We start from the raw sequence: 17,266 nt of genomic DNA on the forward strand, positions 1-17,266 counted from the left end.
ACTACAGGGACTGGACACAGCCGCAGCATACTGGGAGCATAAGGCAGGATCCCCTGAAGCTGCAGCAGCCCTGCCTTCCTCCATGCATGCCAGGAGCCCTGTTTGTCCTGTGGACTCCTAAGGCCAGTGATTCCTGAAAGAAGCCAGCCTTAGAGCTGAGCACATCTGGGGCTGAACAGCTTCTGGCTATAGCCTCGCACTGGGACGGGGGTCTCCTTCATGTCCTTCTCTTCTTGCAGCGGATCCGGGGCAGGAAAGCCACGCTGGACGAAATCCAGACGGTGCATTCGGAGCATCACACGTTGTTATACGGAACCAGCCCTCTCAACCGGCAGAAACTTGACAGCAAGAAGCTGCTGGGTAGGCAGCCTGGGGCCCCTGCCCCACTCTCCCCTTTGTGGAGGCCCAGAGGGCAGATGTGTGCTGCTGTTAGGAGAGGCAGGGCCAGAGCACATGGCAGGGGGTGTCTTCCTTAGGTGTTTGCCATAATCAGTATCCAGCAGAGGAACTATTGCCCAGTGGTTAGAGCAGGGTGGGTGTGGAGCTATAACTCTTGGGTTCCCAACTTGAGGGAAATAGTGTGACTTAGGAGAACCAAGTGGGGCAAACAAAAGTCAGGACTCCTGGGTTCTCTTTCTTATGCTGGGATGTGCGTGCTGCCCTCTGATTAGAGCAGGGCTGAGGAGTCCTGGACTCTTGGATTCTGCTCCTGGCTCTAGGCCTATTTGATCCCTTCTTTTGTTTCTCCTGGCTCTAGGAGGGAATGGTGGATTCATGGTTGTAGTCTGTGTGTGTGGGACCTGTGGGGTGGTGCTGCATCCTTGAGCCCAGACCCCTCCTGCATTTGTACACCTTCCCAGTCCCAACCATGTGGGGAGGCTGTGGGGGCGGGAGCTTCCTATTCTCCCCAGATCTGTGCTCTGTGTCACGGCTCATGTACTCTCCTAGGTCCCATCAGCCAGAAGATGTATGCGGTGTTGCCCTGTGGAGGCATTGGGGTGAGTACATCCTTGGGGACAGGGCTGAAGGGAGGGGGGCACCACAAGCTCTGTAACTAATGACCCTTGTCACTCTGTGGGCAGGTGGACAGTGACACGGTGTGGAACGAGATGCACTCATCCAGCGCAGTCCGCATGGCTGTGGGCTGCTTGGTGGAGTTGGCTTTCAAGGTGGCCTCAGGAGAGCTCAAGGTGAGGTCTGCACACATGCATGTACACACATGCACGCAGACATGCGCTCGTATGTGTACACACACACGTATGCATGTACAGAGCTGCTAGCTCCTCTCTGCTGGTGGCAGGGGTTCCAGGTGTGGCACATGCTCATCCTCTAGTGGCGGATTCCTGCTACTGCATCTATCTAGCCTGCATTCCCAATCCCAGCTCCACAGAGGCCCTTAGGTCCCTGACTCCTATGTGGGCTTTTAACTCCCACAGACGTGACTGGCAGTCAGGAGCCTAATACCCTTGTGGGCCTGCCTGGGCTTTTGATGCTGGAAGCCCTTAGTTGACATGGAGCAGGTCCACGTACTGCAGGGGTGGGCAAAATGTGGCCGAGGGGCCAGATGCGACCCACCAGGCCATTCTATTCGGCCTGCGGGGCCCCTAAAAATTTAGAAAGTTAATATTTACTGCCCCTGGCTGCCTATCATGTGGTCCTCGATGGCTTGCCAAAATTCAGTAAACGGCCCTCCGCCTGAAATAATTGCCCGCCCCTGATGTAGTGGATAACAGCTGACAGCTGGAGCTGCTCTGTCAAAGCCTTGGGCTGTAGCTATGAAGGTGCAGTGTTCAATCCCTGCTGATCCATGCAAGGGCATCAGCCTGGTGTGACTCCAGGGGAGGGGGTACTAATCTCCCCTTCTCCCCGGCTCAGTGAGGAGTCACTTTTTTGTGGCTCCCCCTTTGCCCCAGATGCAGCAGCGAGAGCTTCCTTGCTCCACACACTTGCAGCCTGCTTCTCCCTGGGGCCCTTCCCCGGCTCACTGGCCCTCTCCCTGGGGCTCTGTAACATGCAGCCCTGTGGGGCTGAGCTGCTCAGTGCCTTGGGAGCTCTGGCTCAGGCTGGAATTGTAGCTGCTTTTCTTCCAGTTTGGCAGCTGGAACAAGAAAGAGGAAAATCTCCCATGTGGCTGGGCCCCATGAGGCACAACATGAGGAGCTCTGAGCAGGGGGTGGGGGGAATGAGGCAGAATGTTTGGGTCTCTTCCTAGTTTTGGGACACAGTCTTTAGGTACCAAAGGAGAAGGTTGGGAATCAGGACTCCTGGGTTCTGTTCCCAACTGTGGAAAGAGGAGCATGGTCTTGTGATTAGGACAAGAGGATGGGGGCTGGGATACCTGGGCTCTCTTTCTAGCTCAGATAGTGCTGCTGTCAGTTGTGGAAAGGGAAGTGGAATCATGGGACTGGAGCAAGAGAAAGCACATCAGGATGCCTGGGTCCTATTTCCAATTCTGTTGGGGCCCACTCCATGACCTAGAGTCCTACTCTGTGCCTCAGATGGGGAGAGCAGGCCTTGTCCCAGGCTGCTATTGATCTCCTGTTCTTTAGAGAGTCCTGTGAGCCCCAGTGTGGCCCTGGGCCCCAGTGTGCCAAGTGCTGCATACAGTCCAGATGGAGCTGAAACAGACAGCTTCCATTAGTCCTGACAGCCTCTGCACCCATGCTGGCATTTCTCCCTGCCCTGATGGGCTCTGTCCCTGCCTTTCCTGGGCATCCCTGGAGCAGGGTCAGGGCTGGGGAGCCCTCTGTTCTGGAGAGCTGCTGGTCTGGCTCAGTCGCATAACCCCACTCCTGTCCCGTCTTCCTGCAGAATGGGTTTGCGGTCATCCGGCCTCCGGGGCACCATGCTGAGGAGTCAACTGCGATGTAAGTGAAGAATTTCCTTCCTCACCAGCCCGGGCACCCTCATGGGGGTAATGTAGAACACAGTGGGACTGTCTGATGCCCGGCTTTCTCTCCCTGGCTTGTTGTCTGCTGCCAAGAGCCCCATCAGACCACTGAAGAGATGGCTCCTGTCTGTGTCATGCTGCGCCTCACCGCCTCTCCCACACAGTGATGGGATTTGCCAAGGGTGATGGCTTCTGTGGCTAAACCTGGAATGCCTGGAATGGGCCTGATTCCCAGGCAGTGCAGTGCCCCTTGCCTTTTGAGAGCCAGGCCTCTTTGTAGGACCTCGAGTTAGGCTTCTGAACTCACTGGAGGCACCTTAAGGTTGCTCCCTACCTAGTCACAGCAAGATTTGGTCTTAGGCCCCAGCACATTCTGTTGCGGGATGTGTTAGGTAGTAGCATCCCCCTGTCCTGACCCCTACATATGATCCAGGCCTGGGTTTTCCCCGGAGCACAGACTCACAGACACACTCCAAGCAATAACAAACATGGTAGTGAAAGCCCTTCTGGCCACCCCCTCCACCCTGCAGTCACTAGATCATGGCAGCCCTGGTGTAGAAACAGGTAAATTCTGGAGGGCACATTGCTCATCTCTCTTCTGCTAGCTAGCAGTGACCATGCCTTTTCCTCTCCTGCCTGTCTAGGGGCTTCTGTTTCTTCAACTCTGTTGCCATCGCTGCCAAGCTGCTCCAGCAAAAGCTCAATGTGGGCAAAATCCTCATTGTGGACTGGGTAAGAAGCATCTGACTGCTCCCACCCACACCTAGGGCTTGCCCCTGCCTAGCCCTCTTCTGAGCTTGCCTCCTGGCATGAAGATGGTGTCCAGGGAGATAACAACTTGGATCACATTCTGTTTAGTCACACAAAGAGAGGCTGCATCCATCCCCAAGTGTGACCACAGTCACCTATTTTTGCTTGTCATTAGTAGTCTCCAGAGGCAGCAACCTGCTCAGCCAAAGTAAGGGGATTTGTTCCCACTTTCTGAGCTGCTGCTCTATGCAGAGATTCCCTGGGGATGTTTGAAGGGCTTGAAAGTCACTTGTGGTACCCCATCCTCTGCAGACTGTGAGAACACAGGATCGGGGCAGGGGGAGGCACTGTGGGGACAGCAAGGGGCACCCCTGCCATTGAATGGCAGCTGCTGTGGGGCTGTGGGAGAGGGACAGCTGGGATGTGATGCTGACAACTAGTCCCAGACCTCAGGGACATGTTAGCTGCCTTTGGTTCTCTGCATTGGCCCTGAGTGGAGTGTAACAGGGAGGCCTTTGCCGAAACCTGAGCTGCACCCAGCCTTTAGAACTGCTGCACCCCATTCTGCCCACAGGACATCCATCATGGCAATGGGACTCAACAGGCCTTCTACAGTGACCCCAGCGTGCTCTACATCTCCCTACATCGCTATGACAATGGGAACTTCTTCCCCGGCAGTGGAGCCCCTGAGGAGGTGAGTGCCAGGCTAGCTTGACCCGAGGGGTGGGGAGTACTAGTGTCACCCATGGGCCATGGCTCCTTACATGGTGCCCGTAGCCAGAGGACAGCTCTCAGGAAGGCAGGGGCTGTCATTTTAAGGCCTGAGGCAGCAGCTTCCTTGTGGGAAGCCAGATGTGCTCCAGGGCAGGAGGAGGCCTGAGTCCCTGTGGGGCAGAGACTGCAGACAGGGATCTGAACCACAGTCTGTAGGGAGTATGGGACTCCCTAAGCTCAGACCAGGGCATTCCCAGCAGGGGGGTTTAGCCAGGCAAAGTCTCTCAGTGTCTGCTTACTCCCCATCACCTCCAGAGGTGTCTTAGGTCTTCCCCCTCACTGCAGCTCCTGTCACCAGCCTGTGTGAGGCTGGGACCCCAGGGGCTGAGCTAGCATGGCCCTCTACCCCATGCTAACGCCATCCACATCTCCTGTCTTGCAGGTTGGCAGTGGGATGGGCGTGGGGTACAATATAAACATAGCTTGGACAGGTGGTGTGGACCCCCCCATCGGAGACGTGGAGTACCTGACTGCATTCAGGTAGGGGTGCCAGGCAAGCTTCAGCTGGGGGTGCTGCTCTGCTGGTGCAGCCCTCTCCCTCCACCCCCCCGCCTCCTTCCCTCTCCTGGGGGGGTGGGGGAGAATTGGAGGGCTCTCTTCCTTGGGGGCTGTATTGGATGGTCGGAGAAAGGCAGGGGACTTGCTTTTCTCCAGGGCAGTTGCTTGGGCCATGACTCACCACCTCAGACCGAGAAAGTGTTTGTGGTTTGCTTTGAGGGGCAGGGGTGGTTAAGGCTTTCTCTGTCCCATTCCTGAGCTGGCAGGTCCAGCCTGGCAGCCTGGGGACCTCAGCAGTGGGCTGATTGAGGCTGAGGCAGGTGAGGGGTCAAGGAGGATGCTCTGAGCTTAGTGCCTATCGTGTCTCCTCCCTAGGACGGTGGTGATGCCGATAGCCAATGAGTTCTCCCCAAATGTGGTCCTGGTCTCTGCCGGCTTTGACGCAGTCGAGGGACACCTGTCTCCCCTGGGTGGCTACTCTGTTACTGCGAAATGTGAGTATGGGGGAAGGCTAGCAAGGCGGGTGACTGACTGGGGAAATAGTGTCACAAATGGTGAGCTTGTTCCATAAAGCTGAGAATACCCACATGTAGGTGGTGGCCTGCCTTTTTTGTGGCATCATAGTGTCATCTGCTAGCAAGGCCTGGAGCAAGGGCTGCTTGCCTCTCCGTACTACAGGTTTCAGGACACATTCACCCCCCACTCCCCTCCCCCATCCATTTATGCCCTGCCTTTCTTCTGAGCTCTTCCAGCCTCTTTTCCCTGCCCCCCATTTTTAAGCCAAGTAGACCTGCATGTGCTACTGTGTGTGGAGGGAAGAACCTGAACTAGCAGCATAGAAAAGCTTCTACTGGCCATGTGCGGTGCCTGCAGTAAGCTCCAAATTCAAATTGCAAAATGCTTGAATAGTTGGCTTGCTGCCTACTTAGCATAATTGCATTTTAAACCCTGACTTCTGTCTTTTAGGCCTCTGCCACACATTACATATATTACTTAATTAACTGGTTAATCTCTCAATAAATTTAGATCAGCCACATGTGCAAAATAATTATCACACCATAAAAATGTCTCTCCAGGTATAAAAAGAGCCAATCAGCTACAAAATTTGTGCCTGTAAATATGTAACAGCTCTGTAGCTGTTTTCTATCCTGCTTTAATTTGAACATGTGGTAGGGCCCTTATAGTTGCTGTGTGTGTTTTGTGTCTGTTTAGTTTCATTGTTTTTTTGATTTCGAAATGACTGACACTAGGGCTTGGGGATAAAAACAAGAAATAAGAACTCTTCAGTCCTGAATATCATTCACATTGAGGTTTTTCTTCTTAGACCTGATGAATAATGCACTATGTTTAAAAGCTTGTCTAAATCTATTACTCATGTGCAGTTGGTCCAATAAAAGGTGTCATCCACAATAGTCCTTGCCTCTCACATTCACATTTACACTTACCTAAAAATGAGAGTTATAAAAAATTATTACATTTTTAGAATTTAATGTAATTGTTTCACAGTAGCAGTTAACTAATTTGTTTCTTTGTAATTAGTATAATATATCTAACCTGAACAAGATTAAAGTCTCTCTCCTCACTAATTTAATAAATTATTGCTAAAATATTTTACTCTTACTTGACATTATTTGACCAGTCAATTTGACTAAGTATTTTTTGACTACTCAGATACTCAACCCTAGGATGGGGCTGCCCTATTAGGTACTAAGAAGTCATGCTTGGTGATGGGCAGGGCTGTCCTGAGGCAGGGAAAGGAGTGAGGGGCTATTTTGGAGTGTTGCTGGAGGGCTATGGTTGGGGCCAGGCAGGGCTGTCCTGGGCTGGGGGCAGAGGTCATGTCAGGAGGCAGAGCACTTCAGTACTGGAGAAATCAAAGATGTATTAGTACTGACAGAGGTTCATGAGAGATGGCCAGCCCAGGTACCCAGCCCAGCAGGGCAAGCTAAGCTGGGCTCCATCCCTGGCCACCATTCAGCCTTTCTGTAGGATGAAGGGATTTCATACTCCCTCTATGTGCCATGGTGTGTCCAGTGGGGAAAAGGAAAATGTCACCAGGGGCATAAACCAGCAGCAAAGCCCTTTGCAGTGCCCAGGTGATGGGAAAGATGTACAAGATATGGGCTGTTTGCCTTCTTCCCCCAATAAATGGGGTGGTCTTATCCCACCCAGACTGAAGGATGTTTTCTTCGTGGTTCTATAGGTTTCGGACACCTGACCAAGCAGCTGATGAAGCTGGCTGGTGGGCGCGTGGTGCTAGCCTTGGAAGGGGGGCATGACCTGACAGCCATTTGTGATGCCTCGGAGGCCTGCGTCTCTGCTCTGCTCAGCTTAGAGGTGAGCACTGGAGTGGGGGCTTTTGTCCAGCTGGCCCTAGCCTGCTTGGCCCATTCTGGCTTTTCTCTGGGTCCCCCTCCCACCTGTTGTTTAAACCAGTGGGGGACAACCTTTTTGTCAGGCATGCCTTGAACTAGCTCTACACCCTCCCCAAGCGCCACTCCTATCCCTTTTCCTTGCCTGATCTACTGGGCTGCCTTCTGCTTCCATCCCTGTGCTCCATGTCTGATCTGCCACTCTGTTTTCTGCTTCCTGCCCTATCTGCTGCTGTGCTGCCTGTCCTCCCTGATCTGCTGAGTGCCACCCGCCTAGGCTGCCCATGCCACTAGTGGCACCCTTACCTCAGATTTGCCACCCCTGGTTTAAACTATGAGCCCCTCAGGTTGGGTTGTCATTGTGTCTGTGCAGCACCTGGCATGACTGGGCCCTGGGGCAAAGGTTGCCTGTCCTATCACAGTGTTGGGGCAGCACCTGACCCAGTGGAGCACTGCCCTCTGTTGGGGTCCTTGGGTGCTGCTGTGATGCATGTAACCATTATTAGCTATGAATTAGGTAATTAATGTTGTTATGGGCTGTCCTGAATAGTTTAGTCGGAGGCGAAAATGCTTTGCTGAATGGGGTCATAGTCTCTAAGAGAGCAGACTGCTCGGTAGAGAGGGCCCTGTGTTTCCTCTGCCCTCCTACCAGTGAGCGATCGCAGCTGACAAGAGGAGGCAGGACTGTTTCACTTGGAGATGATGCATCTCATGTCTCTGGCAGGTCTTCCTTTTGGTTGGGATTTCTGAATGCAGGGAGGGAACCTGGTTCATATTGGGGTTCTGGTGCAGCGGGTATATAGAGGCATAATATACGAGCCATGATACCAGCCAGCTGGGCCTGCTCCTGGGTGAGATCAGCCCCAAACCAGTCTGTAGGTTGTGGCTTTTACACTGGGGCATTCCCTTGATTCCTGTTAAACCCAGCTGTGACTTCACAGGATGCTGGACCATGTATTCGATGGGGGTGGGGTTGGCTCTTGCTGAGTGCTTTTGAAAACCCATGCCTGGACATCAGTTGGAGCCTCTGGGCACATAGAGGACACTCCTGCACTGATCCAACTAAAGGATCAAGACCAGAACTGGTCCTAATTCCTGTCCTTGCAGTAACAGGACACCGATGATGCCTTCATCCCCCTGCTTTACCAGGGGCAGGTTAAGGGATTTGTGATGTTTTGGTCATTGTGCCTGGGAGTTGTACCAGAAGGTTGTTCCTAATGTTTTTGAGAATCAGTTAGATGAGGCTGATTCTGCCTTAGCAGGAGCTAAATGAGATGGCCTCCTGATGGCCGTGCCATCCCTGCTTTCCTGTGATTCTGTGACTCTGAAGCCCCACTGTAAGTGTCATTAGCTCTGCAGCCTGTTCTCATTTACATTTCACCCCATCCAGCCTCATACCGTAGCCCAGCCCCGCTAGGTTCACAGTCACAGCAAGGAGGGTTTAAAAACGGAACTGTGATCCTAGTGGAACTGAGAACAGCTGACTTCAGAGGGGCACTCTGGATCTTATGGCTTAAGAAAACACATTCTTGTGTCAACAGCATTTGGAGATAGCAGAATCTGGTGGGTAGAGGCAGAGATGTCTGGGAGCCCAGGCTCCTGAGTTGTGTTGCTTGCTCTGCCTCTGGCCGGAACTGTCATCTGGGGCCAGTCGCTTCTCAACCTACACACCTCAGCTTCCACATCTGCAAACTGTGGCAAGGGATGTTGGCCTCACTTTGTAGGGCACAACATGAGCCCCTGGTAGGGAGCTGGCATGAAGAAGATATGCATCAGTAAAAATCTGATGGGGTAGGTGTGTCCTGGCAGCGCTTCTGCAGCCAGTCTGCAATGATGAGGCTCCCACCACCATCCTGTGGGACAAAAAGATGGGCATGGGTGGGAGGAGGGGTGGTTATGCAGGGGAAGGTGGAACTGACTGAAGCCTGGGTGGTGATGTGGTGGAAGAGTGTGTGTGGGTGCATGTATGTGTGTGTGTGCGTGTGTGCGCATGCACACCTGGATGCATACACATGTGTATGGTGGAGGATGTAAAATATGTCTCGCTTTTTTGACTGTCTCCTTCTCTCCCATCCCTCCCAGCTGGACCCCCTGGACCCAGCGATCCTGCAGCAAAAGCCAAATGTAAATGCCGTGACCACATTGGAGAAGGTCATTGAAATCCAGAGTAAGTGGGAGCACCTGGGGACGGGTTGGGGGAGCCCCATATTAATGCCCACCATTTTCACTGCTGGGTGACACTACAGAGGGTGACAGGAAAGCAAGTCTCTGCTTTGCACAGTGACAGCAGAGTTGGGAACAGGTCAACTCTTTTGTGGGGTTGCAGTGCTGGCTGTGGGGGAGCTCCCAGCTACCCCTGCCCCAGCCTATCCCAGCAGGAGATGCTGTAAGGGATGATGCATAAGCTCCAGCCCAGCCACATGAAGCAGGTTGTTGGCTGCGGAGCTTGATGCCTCTTGTAATGAACTCCTGGTGCCTGCAGGCAAACACTGGAGCTCTGTGAAGCGCTATGCCTCTGTGGTCAGCTGTTCCTTGCTGGAGGCCCAGAAGGGCGAGGCGGAAGAGGCCGAGACAGTAAGTGCCATGGCATTGCTATCAGTCGATGCAGAGCAAGGAAGCACAGACTGCAACCCCAGGTACGGTCCTCCCTCCCTCCTTCTCTCCCATGTGTGCCACCTTGTCCTAGTCCCTCGTCCCATCCTGGACATTTTGGGTCACGTTGCACATAACATTTACTCACCTCCCATTGCGCTGGTTCATCCTTCTGCAGCCCACAGGCTGATTTATTGAGCTATGCGCTGGGAGGCTTTACATCTGGGTCTGGGATCCAAGTCAAGACTTGCCAGTGACAGCAGGGATAGAACTCTTGGCAGGCCCAGGCCTTTGGCTGTTGAGCAAAGAAAAGTATTTGTTAGTTGATATAGCAGTAGAAGGACTATGACACAGAAGTCATACGTCTGCTTCAACCCAGTAGGGGGCAGTGGTGGATATGACCACCCACACACTCCCACACCCTCCTGCCCAGGCCTTCATCTCACCTGTGCCTGCTTGGATCTGTGAGCCAGGTGGGTACTGGAGTCGCTGAAGCAGGTTCAGCAACATGTGGTGTGCCAGCTGGGCAGGAACCCCCAGGACCAAGGGCAGGTCCCTCTATGGCCTGGACTTGTGGTGTGTTCAGGCTGGCCATAGGACCAGATACCATCCAGTTATCCACTGAAGAGGCCCCATGATGCCTGGAGTGAAAGGCAGGGCTCCTTTGGTGGGGCCAGGACGAGGGGAGACATCCCAGCCTGATCTGCGCAGGGGATCCCAGTCCTGTGTCTGCCATATTAGACTCACCTGCTAGCAGGATGGAGCATGGAGCCAAACCTCAGTGTCGTCAGGCTTATCCCCATCTCCTCTGGCTACATTCCCTCATTTCCCCTGCTTCCTGGCAGGTAGGGAAGCAGGTGGGCAGGAGGCTCAGACTTAGGCCTTATCTGAATGGAGATATGGCCCCATTTAAGCCATTGGGGGCTGCAAGGAGCACCTTTCCTCTCTCTCTGGCCAGGGACATTTCACATGAGTGGCACTGAACATGCTCCACCCTGGCTTCAAACAGGCATCTGTTCCAATACTTCTCCACCCCGTACCCCCTCCATGCTGACCTTACTTGCTTTGGGGGCTTGTACTGAAGGGGTATGGTTGGGGGGGAAAGAGGTGCTACTGTGCTCCCCTTGGCACTGTGCCTTATGATTTATATTCTAGGTGCAGCTCAGTACCCCCATCCTTCCGGGCGCTGTGCAGCCCTGGAAGACCGCCTCTAGTCTAGGCTAAAGAGCCTGTGCACAGGACTAGGCAGACAGAAACATGCTACAAATGCCTATGCCTGCCTTTGCCAGAGCTAATTTGTTTTTAGAGGGCTATGGGAGTCAGGGGCACCCTAGCTGCTGGGCTGTTAGGAAGGCTTGCTTGTCTGTGTCACAGAGGCTGGCGTTGAGAACTGAGCCAGCCCTTATCCAGGCCCCTGTGACTGCCAGTGAGCACGGCACAGCTGGATCTACAGAGCTAGCTGCATGCTCGGGCTCCTGCATTAACAGGCAGTGTGTCTCTCTTTGCTCCCTAGACAAGTGGACGAGCCGATGGAGGCCGAGCCCGTGCTGTGAAGTGCCAACCCGTCGTGTATCCGTCGTCACTCTTGTGGGTTTTTTGGTCATTTGTGATTTTGTTTCAAAAACAAAAAAAAGAAAATTCTTTTTTTTTAATTAAAAAGAAGAGAAAAGAAACAAAAAACCCCCCACATCACACTTGCCTCAGCCACTGAGCGGCGCGTGCAATTGCTTGTGCCCGTCTCCAGCCATCTGGACCCACCAGCATCTCAAACTCACCCCCGTGCCTCCGGGATCCAGGGGCTGGGTTGGGTTCTCCTTCACGTTCTTTCCCCTGTTTCCTTCTCCTCCTCCTTTTTTGGGGGAGGGTTCCATCGTTCTTCCCTCCTGACACCATGCGGTAGCAGCTAAATGAGGAGCCGTTTCACGTTGGAGTCTTTTGCACTTTGGGACTGGGAGAGAGGAGATCTCCAAACGGATCAAAACGCTAAGCAGCAGCATGTCCCGTTTTCTCTCCCTCTCTCTTCTTTTCTCGTTCCCTTTTTTCCTGCTCATGCCAGAACCTGAGCTCTGGGGCTTTCTTGTATTTAGGTTTTTTTTACCCTTCACACCTGAATTCATCTTTCTGTCAATGGTGTTTAAGTGTTTCTTAAGACAGAAGTGACTCTTGATTCTTCTTGAAGACGGTCCCTGGGGAAGGCGGAAGGAAATATTTGTGCCTTTAATTAAGTCATTTTTTTTTAATGCCTTAATTTCCCTGTGATTTTCATTTTTCTCAGTTTAGTTACCGTTTCTGAGGGAGATATACATATATAAATACAGGGGAAAAATAAGAGTCACGCTATAGTATGATTCGAAATCTACCCCCACCCACCATCCCCTCTCACTCCCTCCGGCTCCCCACCCTGTAATTAATCCCTTTGTAATTAAGAGAGCCATTGTGAGCATATGTTCCTGACCAATGCTTTCTGGAAGTTGTTTTTTTTTTTGTTTTGTTTTGTTTGGAGAAGCCTCGTCTCGCTGTAAATAATTTGATTTCCTGTATCATGTGCACAAAAACTTGGTTTCGACGAAAACTTTTTTTGTCCGTTCGTAAAAAAGAAAAAGAAAAAAAAAAAACTATTTTCTTTTCCTGTTACTTCACCAGCCTAAGAGAACTTAGAACGATTTTAGCTTTAAAAGAGAAACAAAGGTATATAATTTTATTACAGATGTATTATTTAATAGTATTTTTTTAATTGCGCCACACACGCTTTTCCTTTGGAAAGTCGGGTGGGGGGGAGCCAGGGATTTGTAACAAGGACAGAAATGGGTCGTTTTGTTTTAAATTATTCTTTGGTGATGGGATTTCTCGGTTTTGGGTGATGTCAGACTCCGTGTCGTGTTGATTTGCTCTGAGTTGAAGTCTTGACAAAGCCCATTAGGGTGACAACTGGCTTTGGTTATGAGTTTGCTTGTGGCTGCATTTTCCAATGCCCTCTTTGAGCCATCTAAGCTTGTGACCCCCTCCCTTCTTATGTTCCTGCACCCCCATGTTGCATCTGGGATTTTGGAGTGAGGGAGAAACGATTGGGGTTTCTTTCAGGGGGAGGAGAGTAGCCCATTGTAGTGGGAGAGTGCAGTTGCAATGTGCCCTGCCAAGTGTAGGAATAGGAAAAGGCCCCCTAGGGCTGAAGTACAGGAAGTAGTGGATCATGCATCGGTCCCTGCACCGGAGCAAGTACGCTGCAGCAGTGCATTGGCCAAGGTGACTTCTCAGTGCCCAACACGAAGCGATGCAGGAGAATTTTGAGCTGGCTGCCGTATGAGGGAGGCATTCTGGGAAATAGCACTAAGACTGCAAGCTGGGCCCTTGACTGCTGCTGGCTGCCTTTTGCAGTGGTTGCCTCCCCCACTATCTAGTGCTTGGGGCTAGGCCTGGATCCAAACAGCCCCAGATGCTGTGATCCCGGATGCTGATGAATGATCCCTATAATGGGGGGAAATCTGGGCCCCAGATCCAAGCCCCAATGAGCTGTGGGCTCAGTGTTCCTGTTGCCAGAGGGATGCCTTCCTCTGTAGGCAGTTATCTTCCCTTCACTTTCTTGGCCCCCCCCTCTCCCCAGCATTAGACTGGGCAAAGACCCTGCCCATGCCAGCACTTAACCCCAGTAACAAGTGGAGGGCAGGCAGACCCATAGCAGACACTCCTGTGGCTCCAGCCTCCTCTGCAGGTTGGGCAAGATTCAGGGGGCTTCTGGCCTCCCATCTACAATGTAGATGGGATAATCTGGCTGCCCATTGTCACAGCCAGGTCTTGTGCCCTTCAGACCTGAGATCAGTGAACAGATCTTCTGCATCCTTGCAGCCTGTTTTCTCACTGAGCCCCTTTCCCCTCCTTTCCAAGGCTGGCTCCAAAGCATCCTTCCTCTGGGTGGTGTCCTAGCCCTAGGGGCCAGTAGGAGCACATCTCCCACCAGAGAGTCTGGTACCCAACACTAACAGGAGAGGAGGGAAGAGTCAGTGCAATGCATAGTTGAGAACACTACATGGCACTGGGCAGCACTGCTACTGAGCACTACGTCCCCATCCCCACCCTCAGTTGTGGCCAGGGCAATTGGAAAGGCCCTTGGGGTAGGCTGGGCCTGTGCACCTCGGCCTTGACTTTGCTGTCTTTCAGGGGTTTGCCCTGGGATCCCCTGTAGCTTCTGAGCACTCCTGTCCATCAGAGCCCATGTACAGCTCCAGTGCTTTTCAGATCCTGGCTGCCTTCCCCCCAGGCAGGGCAGAGGCCTCTCCAGCTCCAAGATCCCAAGAGCATGTTAAGCCAGGGCAACACCTGCCAGAGGCAGCCCTGGCCTTGCCATCTTAGTTTCAGGCCGAATGTCCTGCTTTGACTGGGAGGTTGTAAGGAACCCAACTCTGCCAGGGCAGAAACCAGACAGCTCCTCTGCCTCTACTTATCAGCACCTCACCCCCCACCCCATCCTCTGGGCCCTGCTGGGATATGCCAGCTGTTGGCCTTGTTGGTAGCATGGACAGGGTGACAAGGCCAGTCGCAGCCTCTCAAGTGGGAGGCACGAGGGGACTGCTGTGGTGGAAACGATGGAGGCAGGAGGGTTTGTGCCTAGGATTTTTCAAACAGCTCCACCACAAATGGCCAGGGGGAAGGGTTTTTGCCACTAAGACAGGGGTCTCTCAGCTTGGGGGCTGGCTCAGAAACATGCCAGGCATGCAATGATTGTAGCGTCCCAGGGTGGAGGTTCAGCTAAGCAGGTTCATGCCCTCTAATCTGCCTTCATCCCCCCCAGTGCTGAGGGGACATTAGTTCCCTGTCCTGACTTGCCTTGGGGCATTTCCCTCTGCCTGTCCACAGTGGGGAGAGGCTTCACAGTTGGGCTGCTGTGTAGGGAGATTGGCAGGGAGGGGAGGATCTCTGCATGGCCCTTAGAAGCTGATGGGAAGTGGAGTTTGCTCCAGGGACAAAACCTGCCTCCTCTGTTGGTGCTGCTGTTAGCTGTGGGCAGATGCTAAGGGCTTGAGTAGGCCATGCAAAGTGACTCCCTCCATGTCCCTATCTCTGGGGGCTTCCTTGTCAGGTGGGAGCTGGGCCCTCCTCAGCCTTTGGCAGGGCTGCCTCCAAGAGAGATGTGGACATCCCAGACAGCTGCCTTCTGAGGGGGTGGGGGTGGGGTGTTAGGCCTGGAGAAGGGGCTTTGTGATCTCCTATGCGATTCTGGTGCCTGATGGGGCAGGAGGCTGTGCAGATGGGGCTCAGGGGGCACTCAGCACTGGAGGCAGGGGGAGGGCAATGCCAACAGCTCCTCCCCACTCCTGGGTGAAAGCCTTACCTCTGCCCCCCACCCCAGCCCCTATCTCACCCCAGGAGCAGGGTGATTCCCTTCATCCCCACCCCCCAAGAGGAACAGCACACAGCTTCTGCCTGGGCCTGGTGACACCAGGGTAGACAAGACCTCAGCTTCTTTGTGAACTGTGCTGAAGCCCTTCACTCTGACTCCTGCAAACTATCCCAATCCCATCTCTGCAAACAGCACAGCCCTGGGGCACCCAGCCCAGGGCTCTGTCAGGCTGACGCTCCGTGGCACAGGCAGCTGTACTGATAGGGCTACGTGTCTTTCTGTTGCACTGGTAACTGGAGGGTCCCATTCCTTGTTGCCCTGCATCTTAGGCGGTTGTTTCTATTGGTGTAAAAATACCACCAGATCCACAGGGTCCTATTGTCCAGCACTGTGGCACGAGTGCACTGACAATGTCAGAGACAGGCCACAGGGGAACATGTTCCCAGGACAGGGCAGTGGCAAAGCCATGGGGCAGGGATGCCAGTGTCTTATCTTGGGGGAGAGGGCAGCTGAGCAAAGGAAAGCTTCTCTCCCTCCTTTCCACCTTATTTCCGCACAGGGTTGGGTTTATCCACAGCAGTCAGGGAGCAAGTCCCCCAAGGGAGGGAGTCCAAGCAGGTGCTGGGGGAGGGAGGGTGCTGGTTTCAGCCAGGGCTCCATTTTCCATTCATTTGCAACTAAACAACTAAGGCGAACCGAAGCCATCGCTCCGTTGGACGACTCCGTGCGTGTTTGTCCGTGGTGTGGATCGTGTCCCCTGGGTATCGTTTCTTGAGCTTCCCCTGTCTCGGCAGTATTCAGTTGTTAGGGGTGCTCTGTCTTTATTTTGCTTCCCTTCCCCGTGATGCTGTGATGCCCCCCTCTTCCCCCAGGGGTGGGAGCTGTTTCCGTCTTTAGTTTCTTCTTTTTACCCTGTCCCCCCTTTCTGTTCCCCTCCCTTGCTCTCTGTCTTTCTCTTGATATGGTTTTCAGTTGGGTATTTTGTAATCTGTTATAATGTTTGTCCTTGTGTAAATAAAACTGTTTCTGGCAATACCCGGTGGTGGAGACAGCCTGCGTGGGTTTCTTTGGGCTTCACATGCTTCCTCTTCACCAGGTCCAGGTCCCACTGGGCTGACAGCCCTTGTCCTACTAGCAGCAGGGTCATTGCTATTCATTTCTGTATTCAAGACTGCCGCCAGCACAGGAGGAGAGCAGGGTCTGGCTGCTTTGAGACCTCTCTGTATGCTCCAGGATTGTACAGCAGGAAGAGTCTTGCACAGGGCTTTGGGAGATGCAAGTTCAAACCCCAGCTCAGCCAGAACCTCTCCAGGTAGGAACTGGCAGAGTGACTACATCACTTTGTGCCTCAGGTTCCCCAGTTGTAGAACGGGGGTAGCAGCCCTGCCCTGTGTCCTGACAGTGCTTGCCAATGATGAGGCACTGGTGAGGTCCCTCATGATGTGACGTGCTGTTTGCTCTGTCAGGGTGACCAACTCTTAGCCCTGCGTGCTGTTCCCACAGTAAGGTGGAGGGAACATCACACGTGCATGAAACGGGTGCTGTGGGACCACATGATGCAGCAACCGTGGCAGGGAGGTGCAGCTCAGAGGCTGGAGTTAAGCCCTGAGACTGTTAATGGATAGGGAGAATCCAGACCCAGGTGCCAGGGGCTCATCTGCTCACAAAAGTTAAGTCAGACTAAGAGGGTGTGAATTTAAAGTGCCACTGCTGTTCAGGAATAACTCCCTGTGCAGATGCTTAGTTTGGCCCAGGAGTAACATGTTACAGTTTCAGTTGCGCCCCTGGATAGTTACTGTGAGATAACTCAGTGTGCAAACTGGGCTTTGGAGATCCACTTGTTCAAGGAAAAACTGAGTCAGAGCACCCTCTAACCCAAGGGCTTCAGTGGCAACACCCAGCACCTCTGATAACTGAGCTAGATCCTCAGCTGTGGGCTCCTTGGCAAAACTCCACAGCAACCCGCACAGTGGGGCTACACTGACTTCCATGTATGGCCCTTGGTCCATGGCTATAGTTCTGCCCCATACCTATCACTAAGCAGGGCAGTACCTG

The 17,266-nt window shown here is 53.2% G+C and overlaps 1 protein-coding gene across 8 annotated transcripts in view; it reads left to right on the plus strand.

The window, feature by feature from the left end:
- Positions 1-12,577, plus strand: part of HDAC5 (histone deacetylase 5) — a 75,304-nt gene extending 62,727 nt beyond the window's left edge. For all 8 annotated transcript variants that reach the window (XM_025196901.1, XM_025196902.1, XM_025196904.1 and 5 more), the window contains 12 exons: positions 240-360; positions 949-998; positions 1,083-1,190; positions 2,812-2,867; positions 3,535-3,622; positions 4,215-4,334; positions 4,797-4,894; positions 5,288-5,406; positions 7,116-7,249; positions 9,367-9,451; positions 9,767-9,920; positions 11,390-12,577. In XM_025196901.1, coding sequence (XP_025052686.1) covers positions 240-360; positions 949-998; positions 1,083-1,190; positions 2,812-2,867; positions 3,535-3,622; positions 4,215-4,334; positions 4,797-4,894; positions 5,288-5,406; positions 7,116-7,249; positions 9,367-9,451; positions 9,767-9,920; positions 11,390-11,429 — 1,173 coding nt within the window. In that variant the 3' untranslated portion in view covers positions 11,430-12,577. The remainder of the gene's footprint in view (positions 1-239; positions 361-948; positions 999-1,082; positions 1,191-2,811; positions 2,868-3,534; positions 3,623-4,214; positions 4,335-4,796; positions 4,895-5,287; positions 5,407-7,115; positions 7,250-9,366; positions 9,452-9,766; positions 9,921-11,389) is intronic.
- The last annotated feature ends 4,689 nt before the right edge of the window (positions 12,578-17,266 follow it).

Source organism: Alligator sinensis, unplaced genomic scaffold (genome assembly GCF_000455745.1).
Source record: "Alligator sinensis unplaced genomic scaffold, ASM45574v1 scaffold444_1, whole genome shotgun sequence".
In the NCBI taxonomy this organism is placed as follows: Eukaryota; Metazoa; Chordata; order Crocodylia; family Alligatoridae; genus Alligator; species Alligator sinensis.